Genomic DNA, 25329 nt, shown 5'->3' on the forward strand with positions numbered 1-25329 from the left:
CACACCCCAAAGAACAGTTAGGATGAGGATACCCACCACTAAAAACCTTCCAAACTGCATGTAGGATCCAATGTGTTTTTTTACGTTCCATCTAATCCATTCAAAAGGTGCATTTGAGAAGGACGAATGCATACCCAAAATGTCAGATCATTCCAAAACTCAAGTGGGCCACAACATGTAAAATAATGCCAAAAAATCTAAATAGTATGTTGTGGCCCACCTAAGTTTTGGATCAACCCGAGTTTTGGAAGCCCAAGGAGAATTGGAAGGGGTTAACATGATCAAAGGATTAGATGCCATTAAAAGATGCCATTAAAACATCACGGTGAGTCCCTTGAGCTCTACAATAAACTTAAAATAGAAAAGTTTGTACTGGATCCGGTTAAGAGTTATAATCTCAATTGCCATGAAATCACCTAATCAAATCAGCTAGCAGCCTGCATTTCCAGGTACCTATTGACAGCCCTCTGCAACGATAGAAATAGATGCTTGTGCAGGCAAGGAAATTTTGACAAGAACACTTTAAAAGTATCCCGCCAGATTACCACGATAATCCATATATATAGTTAGATGGATCATAAGGCTCCATGGCAAAAGAAATTAGGTCAATCTTCAAGGAGAGCCTGCAAGAGCTTGGCCATGATCCACTGTTCTGTTTCTCTGAGCATTAAACGATTGAGAAAGACAGTTAAACAAACATCTTCCAAGCCAAACAATGAGCAAACAATACAGTCTTTTAACAAGTACACACATTCCTGTAAACACTTGTCCCGTTCCCACCAACACTTCCTGCCATGTTATTCTACATACAGACAGGATGTTGATCTAGTTGTGTACAGCACCATCACAACTGAATCATATATAAATACATGCATGCCTACATACACATGTGACCACATATAACTCTCAAATAAACATCAGTTGGGTGTCCTCACACCTAATATTTTAGAAAGTTCCTTAATGATAACAGGCTTCTCTTTCGCTTCATCCTCTCCTTCAAAATGCCATTTTCTTGACATGTTTCCAGCCTGTTATTGAAAATCAAGTTAGTAGGATAACGTAAATAAGTCATCTGAGTCCTATATAACAAACTTGCCATACCCATTCTCGTAATGGAATCAGTTGTTCATTGACCATCTCAAACTTGGGCTGAAGCAGGTCTCTTACTTTGGTTCTAATGTCGTCGCTCTGTCAAGAAAGAATAACAAAAGTGATATTTGATTATAACCAGTGTTCATAGTATTGGTATCGTTACATGTATCGTTGGCTGGGAATATGGAAACATGTATCGATATTGCTGATACCTAGAAATGTATCGCTGATTGAGGGAAACAAGGGGAAAATGGTGGAATTTCTCAATGAAACTTCAGGAGATACTAAAATACACACATTTGCATATATACGAATCAAATAATTGCAAAAACAAAAAATGCATACATAATAAGTTACCCTTTAATGGGGCTTAAAAGCATGCGATGATGTCTCAGGGAAATTTTTCAATGATACTTCAGGAGATGCTAAAATACACGTATCTGCATATTTAAGAATCAAATAGTGTGTGTGTGTGTGTGTGTGTGTGTGTGTGTAGGGAAAAGGTACTATGAGCTCGACCTCACGATTAGCTCCCGTGAGGTCGAGCTGTGTGGGCCCCACCGTGATGCATGTCGACCATCAACACCGTGCATTTGATGGGTACCCTCTAAATCATGGGATATCCCAAAAATCAGCCGTATACGGAACTCAGGTGGGCCATACCATCTAAAATTATGTGAAGCACCGTTAAAACATATAAAAGCACTTGGTGGGGCCCACCGGAGTTTTGAATGCTGCTGAAACTTGGTCTGAACCCTCATGCAAGTGGGACACACATAATGGATGGGCTGGATTTGCAAACCACATCTCGGTGGGCCCAAAAAACTGATTATGAATGTTTTAATGGTGCACGGCCCCTCCCCACTTTTGTATGTGGTGTGGCACACACAAGTCACGGATTGATTTGATTTTTGAGACCTAGGCCCACAATGGAATCTTGCATCTGACTAATGGGTTAGATGTTCGAAACGCATCACGGTGGGGCCCACACAGCTCGACCTCATGGGACGGACTCATGAGGTCGAGCGCATAGTACCTTTTCCCATATATATATATATATATATATATATATATATATATATATATATTTGCATATTTAGGAATCAAATGATAAATTTTCCTTTAGTGAGAGCCTAATAGCATATATCGTTGACTAAGGGAAGCACTAGGGGAAAAATGGTGGATCCATCCATCCACCCATATACAAAACATACATTTCATCATACAACCATGCACCCAAAAAAAGACACAAATGAAAATGGATTTTTTTAAAACAAACAGATTTATATGTTGGCAATATTATCAAAATATTGCCAATACATTGGCGATGCAATCGACAGCTGGAATTCATACAATTGAAAATATTTGTGATACATAATACATTGGTGATGCTTAATGATATGTCAGCAATATATCACCGTTATCTGGAATTTCTGCCACTACCGGGATTATAGGTATCATCGAGCTGGCAATACCGAGTGACATTATTGATAATATCATCAGTACTCAGAACAATGATTATAACTACTCATAAACTGATTGAAAAAACTACTTAAGTATAGCTATCGAAAAAACCGGATGCTGAGAATGAATGGAAGTAAATAGAGTCCTGAAATTCTGACAGTGTCAAACTTTACATAACCTGCATTTCATGGACAGAATGATTTTTGTATTCCTACATCCACCACATAAAAAACTAAATTGCTGATGATTTTGAACATTCAGATAGCAATAAGGAGTATCTGCTATAGCCTACACGCATCAATTTTGAACGGTGCCCCATGAAGAGTGTGCTCTATTGAATGGAAAATCCATATAGATTAGCCTGAAAGAGGATGTAGGAAAACCTAAAAGGACTTGGCTCAAGGTGGTGAGAAGGAATATGAAGGCTTGTAAACTTAATGAAGATAGGGCCTTAAATAAGAAAAATCAGTGGAATAGAATCTATCAAGTTGACCCCAGATACAGGGACAAGGCTATGTTGTTGATAGTGATGAATCATTCCATTTTCAAGTCACAGTTAGGATGGTGAAGATCATCATACGAGAGTGATTCTTTAGAACTATTACGCAATCCAAGGTGGTGCTTAGATGGTTAAGATTAATGATTAAATATTCTTCATTATAATGACATGGCCATCATTTAATCTTGGATGATCTTCATTATAATGACATGGCCATCATTCTGTAGCACGTGATGGATAAAATCATACAATCAACATGATTTTTGCAAAGTGCCCCATGATGAGTGGGTTGTACTGAATGGACAATCCCAAAATTGATTAATTAAAGCATCCACAAATCTAAATGCAAACATCATGAGCTCCTCTTGCTCTAGAATAAAGACCCCACCTCACATCAAACATCTATGTGTTGCCATGAAGAAGAAGCATATTGGCATCAGGCAAACATGTGGATCACTACTCACTGTAGTATAGTCAATGTCGCATAGGCAGTGGCACTCCCAACTACGGCATAGAGGCATCAAGTAAATATGTGCATAAATACTCACAATAGCATGTGACTCCAAATATTGTATCAATTATCAAACTGCATTCCATGCCCAGTAATATGCTCAAGAATGCACCTAGCTCCTAGACATACTGACAGTGACACAACCATTCAGCACTGAAATAATCTACTTGAGACCTCTAACATAACATTTGCTTCATTCCATGTAATAATCTTCATAGATGGCACAAATTCTGAGTAAGCACGAATAACCAAAGCAATTTACTTACATTGTGCGCCTTTAGCTCAGAGGCAATGAGGACAAATGTCAAAGTGGCACCTCCAAAGACAATTGTTGTAGCAATTGCAAATGCCTTTCCAACTACAAGAAACAAATACCTTGTTACAATGACGCTTCAACTACTACAGTAGAAGAAATAGAGATGTAGATGAATTAAGAATTCTCCTTCTCAAGAGAGAATTATCAATGAAAACAAGGGAAAGAGTACAAGTTAAACAAGCTTTAGTATGAACCATGCTACAAGTACTAAAGAATGATGCACTTTAATGCAATTAAAAATCTTTATTTTATCTATTAAATATACCACCTGTTGTGATGCAGGACATGAAATTCAAGTATGATGTGCAAGATTTTCAGGCTTTTAGATCACACTAGTTCAAAAATAGTTACACAAAATTCTACACCCCACACAAAAGTTCAAGCACTCAATCAAGGGGAATCTTATGCAGATTTAGGCCTACACATGCTAGGGCCGGATTAATCAAAATTATAGACCAAACAATAATCAAAGGAGGGTAAATTCATCCACGCATGCACATAAATAATTCCCCAATCCAAGGGATTCACAGATTTCAATTCGGGGAACCCCAAGGTTGAAGAAAGGGCATAAAATTGGGTATTTGAATAATTTAGGGTTACGGTTAGGGATTTGGGTGAAAGAGGAGTGAAAGAGAGGAGAGAAACAAACCAGAGAAGCACTACACATGTGGACAACAACGATGGCCCAGACGCACGTGCGTGTGATCCTGCCCGCATGTGTGTGGGGCCCACGAACCCAAAATCCCCCTCCTTGGGGCTGGTCAGCCAGGGGTGGGCTACAAAACCCCCGAATTTCAGCTCGATCCAATGCACGGTCTGTGCATGGTGCTCTGCCGAAGTTTCAGCCGCCCCACCCACCCCCCCCCCCCCCCCCGAGGCCAGATTCCGAAAATCTGTTGTAGAGAGAAAAACGGTTGCAATAGAGGATAGATTTGAAGCGTAGATGACTGTAGGAAGAGGTGAATATGGAAGGTAGGAAATGGGGCGATTTGAGATAGGTGTGGCTTCGCACCACGGTAGTCATCCCTTCGAGGAATGGAGGGTTTCACACCCAATTGAATTTCCACAACTCAGAAATTTAAAAGAGCAGAAAAAAACGTAGAAGTTTTATCAATCTTCAATGAGGAAAAAAAGACTACAAGGGGTGCCTATTTATAATAAAACCCTACACCCCAAAACTCGCACCATGTGCGCAACCTATTACTTGGAGACGAAGTAATAAAAAATAACTATTAATCAAAGTAATTGAAACTGTCAATGATATTCTTAATAACAATAATAAGCAAAACCCAAAGTACTAGATTAATTAGAATAGTGGGTCATGATCATGAGAACCTATGGTGGGATTCACATAACTATCAGGTCCACTCCAACGAACCAAAACGCGGTCTTCTAACTAGGAGGCCCTCCCTGGACGTCGTCATCGATCCAGATCGATGGTGGGGCCCTCCTCCTTGCGTACGTGCGTGGTGGGGGGGGGGGGGGAGGGGGTGCATATGCGTGAGATGTCCCCATCATGTTGTTTCCAATTCCATTCTCTAGTCATGGTCTCCCCATATTCTTATTTTAGCCAATTATCTTTGTTACTATTTCATTTTTCTACTTGAATCCTACATACTAAAGGTTTTAAAAACCCAAAGTTGGTTGAGTCTCATCAAGGGTCCAGGCCTGAATTAGAAAAATAATCGACTTAGCAGAGTTGATTTTCTGCGTGTTTTCCTTAAAAAGGTAAAAAGTTTTGCACGTATGGAACATTGATAATATATATGTTTGTGTGTGAGTATTATGCATGTGTGTGTGTCTGTAATATGATGGATAAATAACTATCATTGAGGGGGGAAATAATTGTTATTGCTATAAAAAAATATGCAAACACATTTATAATTACAACAATCTGAAACGAAAAACAAAACCTCTTATATCATTCATCACTCTTTTCTTTTTTTTTTTTTAAAAGGCAATATCATTTCATTACTTTTGTTTGACAAAATGTCTGGAATCAATACTACTACTGATCGAGCCTTATGTTTTCCCACAGGAATAGTACTATAGTACAGACTGATCCATGTCTTGTTTTGAATTATTACTCTTCTTCTTTTTTTAATGACAACCAATGATAAATCAATATACTGCAAAAAAGAAGCAAAAACAAGGGAGCCAAACAAAAATGAGATGATGAGGAATTATCTCAGTGACAAGAAGAATCCAACCAAAAGATAAAGTGAACAAATACCGCACTCGCCAGGAATAAAAGACTCCCAAGAAGAAAGCGAACAAATGCATGCCTCCCCTTCCCCTCAAAAATTGGGATAGCACAAGTCCCACTCCAAGGCCATAAACTGAATCTTGCTTTCTAAAGAATCCAGCAGAGATTTGATCCTCAAAAATTCAAAAAAATGTTCCCTTTCAGGGAAAAAGGATCTTTATCCCAACCAAAGAAAACTGCCAAAATGAACTAGTTGAGAGAATCCAATAGATCCAAAAACTGAAAGAAACGATTCCAGATGTCCCTCCCAATCTCACAATGGAGAAAAAAGTGAATAGGAGAACTTTCAGAATATAACACACATTTGGGATGAATATATTCCTCTTCTTAAGATTGTTGATTATGAATGTTTCGTTGACCAAGGCGGTCCAAATAAAAGTTTGTACACTCAGAGGAATGGAAGATTTCCCCACCTTGAAAGCAGGGAAGGATGTCACACCTCGCCATAATAGACCTGAGAAAAGATTTAGAAGAAAACTTAACATTTGACGAAATTTCTTTGAAGAATAATGCATCCCCATGAGGGAACTAAACAAACCAATCTGATCTTCTTTCATATTCCAACTGGTAAGCACAGTTCCAAGTTATAGATCCTCTAGCAATCAATCACTTTTGCCTCTTTGCAGAAAGGCGGAGGATAAAAATCTGAAAAAGATTACACAAGAAATTTCACCTATCCTTACATCTTGCCAAAACTCACCTTAGCTCATTTGTCCACAATGAACCCCATCCCCTTCTTGAAATTCCTGTTACCTTGGTAAGAAGACTCTAATTCCATTTGTTTGGAGTGCACCTGAGTACTTGCACAAGGCATTTCCCCATAAACAACAGGATCCTCCCCATATCTCCACCACCACTTCCCAAGAAGAGCTACATTTTTTTCTTTCGATCTTTGTTGATGCCTCCTCTCTTGGACTTCTGAACATCTAATAAATAACAAGGTGGAATTTGTGCCTATCTCCTTCACCAGCCCACAAGAAGTCTCTCTGAATGAGAGGGATCTTAGCCTTCATATATGTCGAATTTTGAACATCTTCCTCACAAGCCGCTGCACCAGCCATAGTGCAAGCCCAAAATCTGCTTCAACACACCCATAATACCTACTCTTCTTTTGATCAAGAGAACCTTCCCTTAATTAACAGAAGAATCACACATAACGAGTGTCGTTGGCAGACCGACTACATGAACCCAATATTTGAAGCCCTTTCAAGCAACAAGCTGAAAAATTATGCAATAATCGAAAGGAGGAAAGGGACAAAGGGGTCTCCTTGCCTCCGCTCTCTACAGCTAGAGAAAAACCCAGTGGGGAGCATTAATAAGGATTGAGAAGGAAGCCGAAGAAATACAACCCTTTATCCATTTGTTCCACCATTCTCCAAAGGCCCCTTCTTATGAAGCAAATAAAACAAAAGGACCCAAGGGCCCCCCTATCCACATGAACATACACTTTCTCCATATTGGTCTTGCAAAGAATGCCCATTTCACCTGATTTCTTCCTTGAACCAATGCACTCATTAGCTACTCAAATACCATCCAAATTTGTCTCTTTTATAAACACACGTTGACATAATGAAATCACATGGCTCGTAGCCTCTTGTAACTGGAGAGAGAGAGAGAGAGAGAGAAAGAGAGAGAGAGAGAGAGAGAGAGATTTAGGAAGATGTTTGTAAGCTTAATGCCCAGTTGCTAAGTTTCCTTGACACTATATGGCTAAAGAGACAAGCTCTTTAATTGCAACAACTACAAATGAAGACACTCTGCTACAAGCATCATTCTCTAGATTCAATCTAACACTCTGGGGAAAGTATAGAATCATTACATGCACATATGTCGCATTATGCTAACACATTGCATCTCATATGCATTCAGGATTAGTATACTTGGGTTTCCTTTTTTACTCTACGATTTTCTCAAAGTGTTTGTAATTAAGGGCCCAGCTACATCACCACCTAGAATGTATTGTTCCAGATTAATGAAGTCCTAATAAGGCATTTATGGGTTCAAACTTATTATCTAAATGTGAATGATTCATTCCAGACAAGGTGTTCCGTATCCATTACGATACGGTCATAAAGGCTGATACGTATAGGTAACGGCCATGGGTGAATGGGACAGTTGGTTTTTTGGGACAGTAGCGGCTGTTACAAGGGCCGTAATGACCGTTAGGGGCATAACGACCATTACCCCCATCACGGTTGAAAAACGACTTTTTTTTCTATGTAAATCCATTTTTCTCATTTTTTTCACTTTTCTCATTCCAAAAACTCTCCCATATCATTATCCAACAGATTTTGACCACTCATACTATAGTTTTTGGGATTAAAACAATAGATTGAAGATATTTGGGCAAATAGAAGTTCTGAGAGCCATTTTTTCAAAAAGAAAAAAAGTGGTATATATGCATTTTTTTTCTGATTTCTAATTCCAATGCTTGATTATGATGTGTAAACATTAGAGACACATAACCATGTTCATAAATTCACCAGATAGCCCAATACAACACTCTCATCAAAGAGTAAACCGTTACGCTACCATAACATGTTCAAAACAAAAAATGAATACAGATTTGGAATATTTGCATTATTCTAGAGTTTCTAGAATTTTTCAGGCAAATTTTTTTATTTGCAACTGTTACAGGGGTCATTACGCCCCTGTATCCACTGATGCCCATATTGGTAATGGTGGTGACCGTTACTGATACAGATACCTTGATTCCGAGTAACAAAACAGATTTTGTTTGAAACAAGAACATCTAATGTAAATGGCTTCTTAGTTTTCTTTCCCTTTGGGTTCCTAGTCGGCTTCCAACCGGCCACACTCTATCATCTAAAATATCAATTGCTTTTAGCTCTGCATCTATAAAATGGAACCTGACTAACTCAAATCTCCAAAGAGTCGTTGCAACTTAGGAGGTATAACTCTTTCTTGGATTTATTTTTTTTTCCCTTCAAAACGAGAAGATATGTGTGTGTGTGTGTGTGTGTGTGTGTGTGTGTGTGTGTGTGAAGCAATGAATCTAAGTCCAGAACATTTGTACAGAAACAACTTCATATATGTGCTCACAGTATTAGAACATACTCTGTGAGAGTCCTGCTGCCGCAGCCTTCAACTTCTTGGAATCAATGTCCGTATGCATCGTATCACGCCGCAACTCATTTGCAGTTGAAGCTATAACTGAATGGTTTTGATCCGGCAACTGCCACCTAGATTTTGCATATTTTTAAAATGAACAAATGTATCATCATCTCTAGAATTATGTAGAAGTGAAAGGAAATAGAAGAGAGAGAGAGAGAGAGAGAGAGAGAGAGAGAGAGAGAGAGAGAGAGAGCTCCCCTCACAAGTGACAATACAACATGTCGTCCTAACAGCCGATTGGCGGGTGCCTATTAATCAGATATTAAAACTGTCCAATCCATCTGATATTGGGGTCAGTTCAATTTGAATTAGACGTGTGAGTGTAACCCATATTCCAATTTGAATTGACGTTGAGACAACAACAAAAATAATAATTATTATTATTATAATTATAAACAGTAAAGGAGAAAAAAGACAGACCTTCGGGGGCCAAAGGTGACCTGAGGGAGAGAGACGTAGGCACGGAGGGGGTTGATGACATCAGACGACCAAATGGCACGAGTAGAAGGAGGAGCAATTTGAAGAAGCCATTTGGAAGCAATGGAGAATGAAGAATGCTGCTGGATGTCGACCTTGAGAGGAAGTGAATGGCGAAGGACTTCCGGAAGGACATCAGCTTGTTCTTCGCTAGCTTTGAGAATGGAAGTAGAAGTAGAAGTAGAAGTAGAAGTAGAAGGAGAAGAAGGGAGCTTCTGAGCAAGACGCCCAACCGCATTCTTAGATTCCTGTAGGAAGTATGCACCCTCAGTGCAAGCCAATCTCCCCGCAAGAAAACTCATTTTCTTTTTCCTCCCCTCTCTTTCTCTTGCTTGCACCTACATATAACCGAAGTGACTTGGAGGACAAGGCCTCCTGCTCCTTCCCACCGTTTTCTTTCTTCTTCTTGTATTTTTTTTTTTTTTTTTTTTTTTTTAAAGAATTCCTATTTTTTATTTCTTCAATTTTGACTTTGGACGGTTTTTAAAATGGGGAATTTGACCGTACTTGCCGCTTGGTTTGGGCCAGTTACCTGGATAGCCAGGACATTCAATGTATCCAAAGAGTGGCCTTTGTACAAGCTTCCGAAAATTACTTAGATCAAAATGCCTTTATCCTTATTTCAGTAGTTGTATAGTTTTCTAGGGAATAAGAACATGCATAGTATTTAATGCTAAAAAAGTGATGTATATGGAACCCTTTTCTGCGCATGGACAAGGACCAAACTCATGGGGCCCACATTGACGTATGTGTATAATCCATGCCAACCATCCTTTTTTGTCATGTCATTTTAGGGCTAGGGCCCAAATATCAGCCTTATCTAGAGCTCATGTGGGCGACATAATAGAAAATAATGGAGACAATGAAATCCACTGTTGAAACTTTCCAGGCTAACTGTTATGTTTATTAGAAGTGGACACTTCCTAAGTCAAGACTTTTTTGGGCCACGGCGAGCAGGCCGACAAGGTGGACAGAACGGATCACCCCATTGTGGGCCTTAGGCCATGTCATTTTAAAGGTAAGGCAAAAATATCAACCTAACGAACAATGGGTCGTGGTTGTCATCTACAATGGATTGTGTTTGGAAACCACGACCCAGTGTATATGACAACAACGACCCTGACGTGTGATCGTGGTTCACATGCACATTGAATCGTGGTTTGTATCCACGTTGGATCATGGTTGTCATCCAATGTTGGATCGTGGATCGGGGGAAAACGGAAAGGCAACCACGACCCATATAACATGACAACCACGACCTTTACCTCATGACAACCACGACCCATAAAGCCTGCATTTCCTGCTCCTACAGTCTATTAATAGTCATCTCATATTCGAAAAACGCTAGGCTAACTTTGGAATAGATGGGCACGTTACTTTTCTAATTTTGATGGACAATAAGGATCTTATGTACAAGTTACGCCATAGTCGTGTGCAGTATGGGCACATTACCAAGTTAGTGTAATGCGGTAAGGGTCGTGGTTGTCATGAGGTAAGGGTCATGGTTGCCCTAAAATGAGAACCATGACCCATATAACATAACAACCACGACAAGAAATTAGCTGACAACCACGACCCATATAACATGACAACCATGACCCCTACAACATGACAACCACCATCCATAACAACTACAACCCATATAAATGACAACCATGGCCCATATGTTCTTTTTACAAATCTCTCAAGTTTGGCCCACTCAATTTCTAGGTTGCCTCGCTCATTTTTCCAGTTTGCCTCGCTTAATTTTTAGGTTGTCTCGCTCAATTTAAAGGTTGTTTCGCTCATTTTCTAGTTTGCCTTGCTCATTTTGATAGTTTGCCTCGCTCATTGATATTCAAGATAAACGTCTCCATCTCACATTATAATCCGCTTAATTCTAGATGTTCTTTTTGCAAATCTCTCAAACTCTACTCTCACGGCACCAATAAATTCACCGACGAACATGTTATCCCCAAGTCCATATAACATTAAGTTTGTGATGGCGCCATTAGGCAATAGAATTTGGAACTTGAACACTTCCCCTCCCGCTCATCCGAGGATTCTATTTTGCCCCGCTCAATTTTCAGTTTGTCATGAGGTATGGGTCGTGGTTGTGATGCAATCTGGGAGGAGCAGGAAATCAGAACCACGGCCCATATATATAACATGACAACCACGAGGGTCGTGGTTGTGATGTGGTAAGGGTCGTGGTTGTCATGAGGTATGTGTTGTGGTTGTGATGCAATCTGGAAGGAGCGGGAAATCAAAACCACGACCCATATAACACGAGAATCACGACCCATATAACATAACAACCACGACCCATATAACATGACAACCACGACCCTTGCCTCATGACAACCACGACCCTTACCGCATTACACTAACTTAGTGACGTGCCCATACATGCGCACGACCATTGCGTGACTTGCATATAAGATCCTTACCGTCCATCAAAGTTAGAAAAGTAACGTGTCCATCTATACCAAAGCTAGCCTAGCATTTTCGAATATGAGATGACTATTGATAGATTGTAGGAGCAGGAAATGCAGGCTTTATGGTCGTGGTTGTCATGAGGTAAGGGTCGTGGTTGTCATGTTATATGGGTCGTTGTCACACCCCATACCCAATAGTCTTATACTACCACTATATCCACCGGATCTCATGCGCATCAAGCCGAACTCCAAGATTGGTACCCAATGCTCATACACTAAGTCCCAAGCTCAGCGTCCGGCAAGGTAATGTAAAGGATAAATCTCACCATTCACTCTTCACAAAAAGGAACATCATAGACAAGATAAGTAACATCTGCATACAAGTAAATTGGGTAATACAAAATTTCAAAAGTACATCATCTGTCTGCGCGATATATATATATAATTCAAAATTTCCAAAAGTCATCATATACAATTCAAAATTTCCAAAAGTCAAATCAGTCCCGTTGACGTGACACCTAACTCATGGTCACTACTTGTTTTTCTTCTTTAGATCCTTTACCTGAGTGGTTAAATGACAAGTAAGTCTTATAACTTAACAAGTGCAAAGTTCTCATGATAAGTACGCAAGATAAATTAACATAAAAGATATAATAAAAGAACCGCCAAAAGTGATAAACTATGCAAAACGACGTCTTAATGAATGATGGAGCGTGATCATGTGTGAAATGCATAAAATAAATGTATGCTAACTGTAGAAATACCTGTCAATAGTCCTCTCACCATTGACTTGACCGCACTACTCCTGAACATCATCGTATCGATTATGATCAAAATGTTGTTGGAGCTTAGGATCCACCGGGGTCGATGCCCATGTACCAGACACCAGCAATCGACCTCACTACCCACTAATGGAGTTACAACCTCCATTGTGTACACTAGTAGCGGACCTCGTTCGCGTTTCTCCTGGCCGATGGGTCTAACCGGTCCCTGTTTGCCACCTCACCCCTAAGGTGGGTCGGACATACGCCTTCTCAACCTGGCCTCATCAGTGGGAGTCAAATCCATGGCCATGTGTCCACCCGGCCCAACGGTGAGGCATCTCAAGGTACCATTGGGGTTTAGGATCTCTCAACCCAAGGGGCACATCATTCCCTACTATTTTCATATTTTCGGTATCCATGATTCAATATCATCATCATTATCGTAATACGGTCAATCCGTGATGTTGTATAGAATTTGGATACTATTTCTCATCATATATTATGCCATGGAATGCATGGTGATGCTAACGACAAGCGACTCAAGGATAACTAGAACTCAATGTATGCTGATATACAGGGTGCAAGATTATTAAAGAGCCACGTATCTGGGTAACCAATCCCTATGTGATGTCGTCAACTTGCGGCCTCGTAGCTTGATACTCTCGACTATAAAATACTTTTCTTTTCTTGCTTAGTCATGACAAATCAAATTATAGTCCTTGTAATTTCTAAACTAGGGTACTTGATCGTAATTTTAGTTATTACTCATTTCTATAAATTAACATCCCTTCTTATGTATGAATGCCCTACTAACAATCTAATTGCATACTGCACGATTTGATCATTACATTGTATTGGGTAATTTAGATGCCCAATATGACTATTTAAGACATCCATGAAGTTGGGCCACAAATCCCTGTCATATAGGGTGGCCTTAAGTCCAATACACACCGAAGTATTCATAGTGGGCTTATATGGATTTTGGTTTGGGCTTTGATAAGGAGAACATATAGTTATTGAGAGGCCCAAAATTTAGTTCCACCAGAGATGTCTTATGTATAGACACCCTGATCCACAGCTTAAGTGGTAGATTGAGTGAAGATACCTCATTTCAACACTTAGGTCTTGGTATTAATCCCTAGTGGGTGGCTAACAGTGAAGTGTGAACTAATAGTGGGGCGTACTAACTAGCTAACAATTATATATATATATATATATATATATATATATATAGGAAAAGGTTCTATGTGGTTTAACACATGGGGACTTCCCATGAGCTGTGTGGGCCCAATGTGATGCGTGTTGAACATCTACCCCGTCAGTTAGATGCACCATTCCATGGTGGGCCTAGAGCTTAAAAATCAAGTCAATTAGTGATTTGTGTCGGCCACACCGCATATAAAGGTTGAGAGGGGTCACCCTTCATTAAAACACGCATAATCATTTGTCGGGTCCACTGAGATCTGGTTCACAAATCCAGCCCATCCATTATGTGTATCCCAATTGGTTAAGGGGTCAGATCAAGTTTCAGATGCATCCAAATTTCAGGTGGACCCCCAACAAGTGCCTTTATATGTTCTAGCATGTCTTCACATTATTTTAGATGGTGTGGGCCACATGAGTTCCGTGTGCAACTGATTTTTGGGATATACCAATTTTAAAGGGAGCCCATCAAATACACAATGTTGATGCTCTCCATACATCTCGGTGGGGCCTGTGGTGGGACCCACTGTCCCTCCAGCGCCCAACAGCAAGACGCTGCTTACTACAGCATCATCTGGACGCTGACAGCAACAGCGTCTGCTGTTTATTATATATATATATATATATATTTGTGGCTTTTCAATGGTGGGGCCCACATAAGGATGATCCAGCGCATCTACTGGGTTCTCTGGCTCGGGACGGGTCCAATAAGCCCAATATTCAGTATGTTTTGACATGCAGAAACATTTTAGTGGGCCTTAACAGATTTTAACAGTAAATATCACTGTTTTCTATAATGTCGCCCGCTAGAGATTCGGATTGGCTTCATTTTTCGGCTCAATGCCTAAAATATACTGAGAAATTAAATGGATGGTGTGGATCAACTACATGCATCAGGGGTGGGGCCTGTTGTTGTCCCACAGCCCACCCCCTCTTGAAGCAGATGGGACGTTGCCTGTTACAGCGTCCTATGGACGCTGGCAGCAGCGTCTCTCCTTCTCTCTCTCTCTATATGTGTGTGTGTGTGTGTATTTTTATTTTTATTTTTGCATGTGTGTGAGAGTGTGTGAGAGAGTGAGGGTCTAGTTAGAGGGGTCCATAATCTGTACGGTTAGATTATGTATAAACATCACAATGGCTCATAGTGGGGCCATGTCTTGTTGACCAAGCTGATATTATGTTTTCTCTTCATCCACATCCTTGTCAACATATACACTTGTATGATGGTTAGTATTCATCACGGTGGGCCCACAGCTAGTGGGTCCTACATAAGCTTTAGATCAACTAATATTTGTTTCATTCCATCATCTATATGTGTGTAACCATATATCAAAATGGGCTCTACCATCAATGGGTCCTACATCATCATCATCACTTCAACATCACACTCCAAAGTAAATAAAACATTCCAAAGACAAGTGAGGGGGGGTGTACTCACCTTAATGGATTAGATGGAAGGTTGAGATGGATGGAATGGATGAAATTGATGGAATGGATGGTTGAGATGGATGAAAGGAATGGGATTGATGGAATGGATGGTTGAGATGGATGGAAGGGATGGGATGATGGCCCACCAAGATCACTCCTCTCTCTCTCTCTCTCTTGTTGTAGAAAAAATGGTGAACATGCTAAGAGGTGGAGGGGTTTATGTAGAGAAATGGATAAAATTGTGGTTAGGTTAGGCTAATGTGATTAATGTTAGCTTAGGCTAGGATTATGGGAATTTGTGCATAATTAAGAATTAATAGTGGATTAAAGGGGCGTGGGATGACATGGTGTGATGATGTCATGCATAGGATATGGTATGGAGAAGAGTTGACTTTGGGGTGTATATGAGAGAGGGAGGGGTATGGGTGTATGACATCACACACATGGGTAGAGATTCTCTCACCCATGTGTGGGAGCATGTGTTGTGCACATGTGTGGAATGCAATATATGGCGCCATGCACACATGATACACCAACGATTCTTCGAGGCGTATCTCACTAACGGAGCGTCGCACAGATGCACGGGTGGTACCTCCGTGATCGCGGCGATGTGGCGGTTGATATGGACTATGTTTCAAAGTCTTGGGGTTCCGGTCAATCGCGTATGTACTATGCACGGCCGATCTAGGTCTGGCCAAAGGCATCGATCATCATACACATAGGCATAGAAAATGGTACGGAATGGTCAGGGTGGTCATCATGGCATCTATTTCGGTTATTTATGGTCGCATTATGAGGGGTGTACTATAAGGGGTTCTTTTGAGTATTTGAATTGTACATGTAGGCATTATCGAGTTTTATTTCGGAATGTGAGTCTCATCTATTAACCAATCGGTCGTACTTATAGTCTAGATCGGGTATTACAATTCTCCTCTCCTTATAAAAATTTCATCCTCAAAATTTCTAATATATTGGATAAAATGCAGGCTTCATGATCGAAAAGTGGAATGACAGAAAACCCTTTTTATTGTAAAAAAAGATATCATACATTGGTGATGTTTTATAGTATTTATAAAGTTCATTAAAACAAGTGGCGATATTTCTTTCGAATGTCCTCCTCACGTTCCCACGAGGCCTCTGCTTCGTTATAGTGTCCCCATTGAACTTTCACCAATGGAATCATCTTTAACCGAAGGACCTGCTCCTTTCGATCCAAGATACAAATCGGATGTTCTATGTATGACACGTCCTCACGGATTTCAATCGGTTGCCCGTCGATAATGTTCTCTGTCTCCGACTCACACCTCCTCAACATGGATACATGAAATACATTGTGAACACCTAATAGCTAGGGAGGCAAGGCTAATCGATACGCCACTTGGCCAATCCGCTCTACTATCTCGAAGGGACCTATATAACGTGGGGCGAGCTTCCCTTGCTTGCCAAATCGAAATATGCCCTTCATGGGTGAGACCTTGAGGTAGACAAAATCTCTGATAGTAAATTCCAATTCCCTACGCCGATGATCAGCATAACTCTTCTGTCAGCTTTGAGCGGTGCGCATACTCTTTCTGATAAGCTCTATCTTTTTCGAGATTTGCTGAGTAATTTCAGGCCCGAGCAAACTCCGCTCTCCAACTTCTGTCCAACAACTGGTGACCTGCAAGGTCGGCCGTACAAGGCCTCATATGGAGTCATGCCGATGGTTACTTGATAACTATTATTATATGTAAATTCAGCCAACGACAAATGATTATCCCAGCTACCCTGAAAATCCAGCACACGCTCTAAGCATATCCTCCAGAATCTGATTGACTCTCTCAGTCTGTCCATCTGTCTGGGAGTGGTAGGCGGTGCTATACTTTAGAGTCACACCCAAGGTTCGCTGAAAGCTCTTCCAAAATTGCGACGTGAACCTCAGGTCACAGTCGGATACTATTGATACCGACACTCCATGCAGCTTGACGATCTCACTAACAAATAACTAAGCAAGTCAGTCCATGGAGTAGGTAGCACGTATAGGTAGGAAATGCGCTAACTTCATCAGTCAATCAACGATGACCCAGATGGCATCATGACCTTGAGGAGTCCGCGGTGATCCCATAATGAAATCCATTATAATGTGCTCCCACTTCCACTAAGGAATCTCCAGTTGTTGCAAGGTACCAGAGGGTCGTTGATGCTCTGCCTTGATCCATTTACATGTATCGCATTAGGCGACAAATTCAACAATGTGACGCTTCATCCCTGGCCACCAATATTGTCTCTTAACATCACGGTACATCTTTGTACTGCCTTGGTGGATCGTGAATTTGGACCGGTGTGCGTCGGTCAATATTTCTTGCCTCAGCTCCTCATCTTCCGGCACATACAGTCGCCCTTTATAGTGAAGTCCACTATCTACACCGACCTGCCACTCGGACGAAACATCATCAGTCATTTCCTTATGGTGATTGATGATTGCTGGGTAAGCCTATTGTGCCTCAATGACTTGGGATATAAGTGATGGTTGAATGGATAAGCTTGCAAGTTGCATAGTAGCTGACTGTAAGCTCCACTCAAAATCAAAGTCCCTTATTTCTTCTAACATTTGCCACTGTCGAACCATAAGGTGAGCAATAATATTTCTCAACTGAGGGCATCAGCTACAACATTGGCCTCACCTGGGTGGTATTGAAGAGAAAAATCATAATCCTTTAACAACTCTAACCACCTTCTCTGCCGCAGATTAAGCTCCTTCGGAGAGAATAAATATTTAAGGCTCTTATGGTCTATGAACAACTAAAATCTGACCCCGTTTAGATAATGCCATCATGTCTTTATTGCAAACACTACCGCGGCCAACTATAAGTCATGCATAGGGTAATTCTTCTCATAGGCCTTCAACTGTCGAGAAAGCATACACTATAACTTTGTCATGCTGCATCAGCACATAACCCAATCCAACCTGCGAGGCATTCGTGTATATTACGAACCCTTCATTTCTAGATGGCAGGGTGAGAACTGGTGTCGTTGTCAACTTATCTTTCAACTCTACATATGCCTTTTCACAGGCCTCACTCCAAACAAAAGGTGCTCCTTTATGGGTTAGTGGTGTCAGTGGTGCCGCTATACGAGAGAACCCTCGAATAAACCACCTGTAGTATCCCGCTAGACCCAGAAAACTCCAAATTTTCGTGACATTAGTGGGCTTCTGCTGATAAGGGTCGAATATTACATATCAAACCCCGATTATTGCCTGATTTTACATACATGATAATGCTTAATGGAATATTTTAATCGTGTTTTTGTTGCAGGGTGTAATCAGGAGCGTTGACTGAAGAAGAGTACTAAAAGCATGGATTTGATGCTCCGAAGCCACCGAAGTAAGGGACAGACCCTAGGGGACCAAAATCAACAGATTTACATGCCAGGGATCCGAGGAAATCAAGACGTTTATGTTAAAAAGGGCCAAAATTAGTCTAGAATGCAACATCACATGGTTCCCGCCATCTTATTGGCTGGAAAATTCATACATGGCCTAGGAGATATAAATTAACCGTACATGTTGAATTTCATCTGTTTGACCCCTATAGAAATGGCCCAACGAACAGATCAGCCCCTAAAACTCTGATTTTGGGCCCACCTGCTATCTGGATATGCTTCAATTTTGGTCTCAACCCTTTAAATTATATGAAAAACAGGTTGGACGGAGCAGATTTTCCGAATACATCTCAGTGGACCCATGCTTGAAGCACGTGTACACAGTGCACGTGGTCCTGCTGTGCACCAAATTTCATAAAGTCGGTCAGCGCACGCTGACCTCCTCAAATCTCTTTCCTGTGCAAAGATACCAGCGGACGGACTGGGTTTTGATTATGGGCCCCACCCATCATGTATTTTGATAATCTGGACCATCCAGTCGCTCAATAGGTGGGGCGTAACCCTCACTTAGGTGTCCTTCTGTTCCCATTATGCACACACGTGTAAATCGCGATCAAATGCAGGATGGACGGTGGAAGCAAAACATCAAAGGACCGCATCAAAAGCAATCCAAAAGCAGTCATTTCTGACCGAAATTTCGAGAGGAATTCGGTGGATGGAATGGATTTCTCAAAACAATATCGAAGTGGGTCCCACCGACTTCAACAGCGAACCCATCCTTGCGTAAGCCCTATTTTCCGCGTCTGGGAAAATCGAGACTTCCAGGCCGTTCCATGATCAAGATCATGATCGGTTCGTTGATCTGAACCCTTCAAAGTCTTCTTATGGGGCTGCCTTCCGTCACTAAGGAGTCTAAACGGCTCAGATCTCGAAATCAGCTACTCCATCGTCCCAAGATTCGAGCCAAACGCAAGTGAGTTGCGTTTCCTTTCGCATGCAGATTCTTCTGCGTAAAAGAGGCCACCGACTCCAGCCTCTTGGGATGCACTTCATTCCACTGCCCCTGGCATGTATAAAATACAAGAGAGAAAAGAGAGGGGGGGGGGGGGGATTTTCAATTGGTAGGGATCGAAGGCTTGGGGCTGGACGTCTGCAGAAGAGAGTTTGTTTTAGAGATTTTTTTTTTATTTTATTTTCATGTTTTCTTTCATATGATTGTTGAGAATTAGCCTAATCATGGTCGACTAAACCTCTTAGCTAGGGCTACGAGGTGAAGCTTGTAGCGTGATGGGAAGAACTCTGTGCTTATGCTTTTTATTTACATGGAATTGAATTTGATATTTGTCTGATTATGGGAATGTTTTTAGTTTTTTATGGTCTGTTGTGACTAAAATTACAATGGGTCTGCGATAGCTTTGAGCATGTTCCTTCCTTTTTATGTTTATGATGTCTGGAAGTCCTTTTGTCTACCATCGTCTCCTAGGCATGGTCGGATGACGGTACCTTTCCTAACCTTCATACATTGATTGATTGGTTGGTAATTAGTTTAATTCTGTTGTTTACTTTGTCTCCTGGGCATGGTTTGGTGATGAAATCCATTCTAATTCATATACCTTTTATCTCTTTAAAACTATATTAAAGGAAGTTCAGTTTAATTTTCATGGTTACACCTTTCAACCGGATGAAGATGGACTCTGAGTTCAGTTGAGTTTTTGATGCAGGCATAAGATCTCCCTGATCTCTACAAGTGGATCCTCTGAATCCCTAGTTTCCTTTTCCTGAATTCTATAATTTTAGTTTCCTATTTCACCATTATTTCCTCAAATTACAGTCGATTTAGATTTCATCTTAGTCTAGTTCTAGCTCTACTTAGTTTCAGATTACGTACAAGTTTCAGTCCCTTGGGATTTGACCTCGGTCTCACCGAGTTTATTACTACATCACAACCCTATACTTGGGGAGTGAACAAGTTTTTGGCGTCGTTGCCGGGGACTGACGGTTTCATTTTCTAAAATTAACTAGTTTTAGGAATAGTTTAAGATTAGAATTTTTCTAACTTTAGGTTTAGGTTTTTCTGATTTCTAGAAACTAACCTGTTTTCCTGTTTTGTAGGATCCTGACATAAACTTCTAAATTGGTAATCCCTTTCTAATTCCTCTACTTTTTCTATTTTTAGAATTAGGGTTTGAATTTAAAAAATTTTCTAATTCTAGTATTTTCCAATTTTTAGGAAATAGTTTATTTTTAAAAACTTTCCTCTTTTGTTTTTAGAAACTAGGTTAGTTATTTTCCTTTTTAGAAACTCTTTCTAATTTTAGAAACTAACTCATCTTTCCTTTATTTTATTTTTAGAAACTTTCTAATTTTAGGTTTAGATTTTCTATTTTAGAAACTTTCTAATTCTCGAACTTTCCTTTTTAGAAACTAACTTTCTATTTTTATTTTTAGTAACTTTCTAATTCTAACTCTTTTAGAATCTAACTTTGTTTCCTAATTTATTTTTAGAAATTTTCTACTTGTAGAATTTTTATTTAGAAACTAACTTTCCTATTTTGTAGGCTTTTAAGATAGAAATTTCTAATTCGGTAAGCTTTTTCTCTACTTTCAATTTTTCAGATCTCTTTTAGTAACTTACTTTCGAGTTTAGGACTTTCCTAATTTATTTTAAAAATTTCCACTTTCCTTTAGGAATTTCTTCTTTTAGAAACTAGTTTACTTCTATCTTTCTTTTTAAGGATTTTCTAATTCTAGACCTTCTCTTTCGAAACTGACTTGTTTGTTTTCTTTTGCAGGTCTTTAACTTAGGGACTCCAATTTGGTAACTTCTTTCCAACCCTCTCTTTCTTTCTAGATTTTCTTTTCCTTTCTTAGGATTAGGTTTCGAATTTGATTTAGGGCTGCGAGTGTTTCATGCCCAAGTGGGCCCGTGACAACACTCGACGTCTCTTAACTGAAGGAGGATTGGTTGAGGGGTTAACTATCCATCGCAGGACTAAACACCACTCGAAATCCCCTGAGTTAATTGAAGTGATGGCTGAAAACCAACCTCTTCTACCCTAACCTAGAGTGGAGGACATTCAGGATGAGAATGAGGTACATCAAGCACCCTCACCACGTACTTTACGAGATTATTTACAACCAGCGGGGCTGAGTAAGCCCTCATGCATGATTTTTCTTGAAAATACAGGACATATGGACATTAAGCCAGGGGTTATCCAACTCCTTCCTAAGTTCCATGGGCTTGAATCTGAAGAACCATATCTACATTTGAAAGAGTTTGATGAGATCATAGCCACTTTATATTTTCAAAATGTGTCTAAGGACACAGTCAGGCTGAAACTCTTTCTTTTTTCCTTAAAGGAGAAGGCTAAGACGTGGTTACATTCACTACGTCCTAGATCCATTGGCACATGGAATGATATGCAAAGGGAATTTATAAAGAAATTTTTTCCACATCATAAAACGATTACCCTTAGAAAAGCAATCATGAACTTCACCTAAAAGGAGGATGAAACATTTTATCAATGTTGGGAAAGGTTCAAGGATTTGGTCAGTTCATGCCCACAACACGGCTTTGAAACGTGGCGCATTACAAATTTTTTCTATGATGGACTGACATCTTCCATGCGCCAAATGGTCGAGACAATGTGTAATGGAGAATTCATTAATAAAAATGTCGATGAGGTATGCGATTACCTCAATAGTCTTGCTGAAAAAACACAATCATGGGACTATTACCCAAAATCGAACACCATGTCTAGGCCGACTCAATCTAAGGAGAAAGGTATATTGTATCTCTTGAAAGAAGAGGATGATCCCAAGTATAAAGTGACTACGCTCATAAGAAAAGTTGAGGCCATGGAAGGAAAGAAGGATAAGGTTAATGAAAGTGTTTGCGGCATCTGTGATTGCAACATTCATACAAATGAAAATTGTCCTATGATACCTGCCTTTTGAGAAGTGTTGAATGAACAATCCAATGCCGTAAATACTTATCAAAGACCTTTCAATGGACCGACCTCTAATACGTACAATCCTGGTTGGAAAAATCATCCAAACTTTAGTTGGAAAAATGGACAAACTGCTACCCTTCAAAGTTTCTTCAATCAAAATCCAATTCAGGGAAAACCTCAAGAAGAACCGGTTCAAAATTCCATACAAGAGCTGACCTAGGCAATGCGAGATTTTATACAAAAGATGGATTCACGTATGACGGTTATAGAAAAGGGGATGCTTCCTGCACAACCGCTCCCCAATCCAAAACCGCAATACGAGATAAGTAATCCCAGCTCTTCAAATCAAATGGAGCACGCTAAATCCATCACCACTCTTAGGAGTGGGAAGATCATTGATAAAACCCTTTCGGTTAGGCCCGAAAAGCCTCAAGAACCAGAAGAGGACAACAATGATGGATCTAGTGAGGCTCCACAAAAATTAGAACCAGAACTTCTAGAAAAGTCAGTTGCTCCATTTCCCCAATGGTTGGTCTCACCAAAACCTCTCTCTAACTCTCAGGATATCGTAGAGGTGTTAAAACAAGTGAAAGTCAACATTCCTCTACCTGATGTCGTAAAACAGATACCTTCATATGCTAAATTCTTGAAAGACTTATGCATGACCAAACAACGACAAAGTATTCAAAAGAAGATCTTCTTGACTGAGAAAGTGAGTACCATCCTAAAACAAGATGTGCCACAGAAATTCAAAGATCCCGGTAGCCCAACCATATCATGTGTAATCGGGGACCACCGAATTGATCATGCACTTCTTGACTTAGGAGTGAGCTTCAATCTGATTCCCTACTCGGTATACAAACAGTTAGGTTTGGGTGAATTAAAACCCACCCTAACCACACTACAACTTGCTGATCGCTCTGTTCGTGTACCAAGAGGGATAATTGAGGATGTGTTGGTCCAAGTTGATAGATTTTACTACCCTGTAGATTTTATCATCCTGGACACCGAACCCATCAATAACATGAACACTCAGATTCCTGTCATTCTTGGTCGCCCATTCCTTGCCACTTCAAACGCAATTATCAATTGCAAGAATGGTGTCATGACTATGTCTTTTGAGAATATGACATTGGAGTCAAACATCTTTTTCAATAACGATAGAAACTTAGAGGATGATGATGATTTCCACGACATTAACATGATTAACTCTTTAGTGGAAGATACGACACCTCTGACCTTATCCTCTGACCCTCTAGAGATGTGTCTGGCCCACTCCCATGATTTTGATAATGACATGATTAGGGAGACGTGTGCCTTGCTTGATACTGCACCGATACTTGAAGTTAACTAGTGGAGGCCACAATTTGAAGAGTTACCCCAAACGGATGTAGTGCCTCTACCGTCTAACCTCAAGCCGCCGAAGCTTGACATAAAACCTTTGCCCTCTGATTTGAAATATGTCTATTTAGGTTAAGATGAGACATACCCGGTGGTGATCTCTGCCCACTTGGAGAAAGAACAGGAGAGTATGCTCATATCTACTCTCATTGAGCATAAGGGAGCCCTTGGATGGACGATAACGGACCTCAAGGGAATTGACCTCTCGATTTGTACTCATCGCATTTATCTTGAGGATAATACGAAGACTGCTCGGCAATCACAAAGTAGACTAAATCCAAACATGAGGGAAGTGGTTAAGGCCGAGGTTCTTAAACTATTGGATGTGCATATCATATACCCCATATCCGATAGTCAATGGGTGAGTCCAACTCAGGTGGTCCCTAAGAAGTTCGGGATCACCATCGTAGCCAATGCCAATAATGAACTAGTGCCAACTAGAGTTATTACTGGTTGGAGAATGTGCATTGACTACAGGAAGCTGAATACCGTCACGAGGAAGGACTACTTTCCTTTACCCTTCATTGATCAAATCTTGGAAAGGCTAGCTGGTCATTCCTATTACTGTTTCCTTGACGGGTATTCGGGCTACAATCAGATTGAAATCGCCCCTAAGGATCAGGAAAAGACCACATTTACATGTCCCTACGGCACCTTTGCCTACAGAAGGATGCCATTTGGATTATGTAATGCCCCTGCCACCTTTCAGCGATGTATGATGAGTATCTTTTCTGACATGGTGGGAAAATATCTAGAGGTCTTCATGGACGATTTCTCTGTTTTCGGTTCATCTTTCAGCGAGTGCTTGGAGAGTCTTAAATGTGTGTTGAGAAGATGTGAAGAAAAAAACTTGATACTTAATTGGGAGAAGTGCCATTTCATGGTTCATAAGAGAATTGTCCTTAGACATTATCTCGTCTAAAGGAATCGAGGTGGATAAGGCAAAAATCGATCTTATCTCTAACCTACCTCCACCCAAGAACATTAGAGACATGCGATCCTTCTTAGGACATGCAGGATTTTACAGGCGATTCATAAAG

The 25329-nt window shown here is 40.4% G+C and overlaps 1 protein-coding gene and 1 non-coding gene across 2 annotated transcripts; both read right to left on the minus strand.

Moving 5' to 3' along the window:
* Positions 1 to 731: 731 nt before the first annotated feature.
* On the minus strand, positions 732 to 10162 carry LOC131229244 (uncharacterized). Its single transcript, XM_058225143.1, has 5 exons — positions 9704 to 10162; positions 9227 to 9351; positions 3833 to 3924; positions 1102 to 1188; positions 732 to 1028 (listed from the first exon to the last, which is right to left on the minus strand). Exons 1-5 carry the CDS (start codon positions 10060 to 10062, stop codon positions 918 to 920), a joined length of 774 nt encoding a protein of 257 aa, XP_058081126.1. The 5' UTR covers positions 10063 to 10162; the 3' UTR covers positions 732 to 917.
* Positions 10163 to 22403: 12241 nt separating this feature from the next.
* LOC131229995 (small nucleolar RNA R71) lies at positions 22404 to 22510 on the minus strand. Its single transcript, XR_009163726.1, has one exon. It is a non-coding gene; the product is annotated as a small nucleolar RNA R71 (small nucleolar RNA).
* Between the last annotated feature and the right edge of the window lie 2819 nt (positions 22511 to 25329).

Source organism: Magnolia sinica, chromosome 16 (assembly GCF_029962835.1).
Source record: "Magnolia sinica isolate HGM2019 chromosome 16, MsV1, whole genome shotgun sequence".
Classification (NCBI taxonomy): Eukaryota; Viridiplantae; Streptophyta; class Magnoliopsida; order Magnoliales; family Magnoliaceae; genus Magnolia; species Magnolia sinica.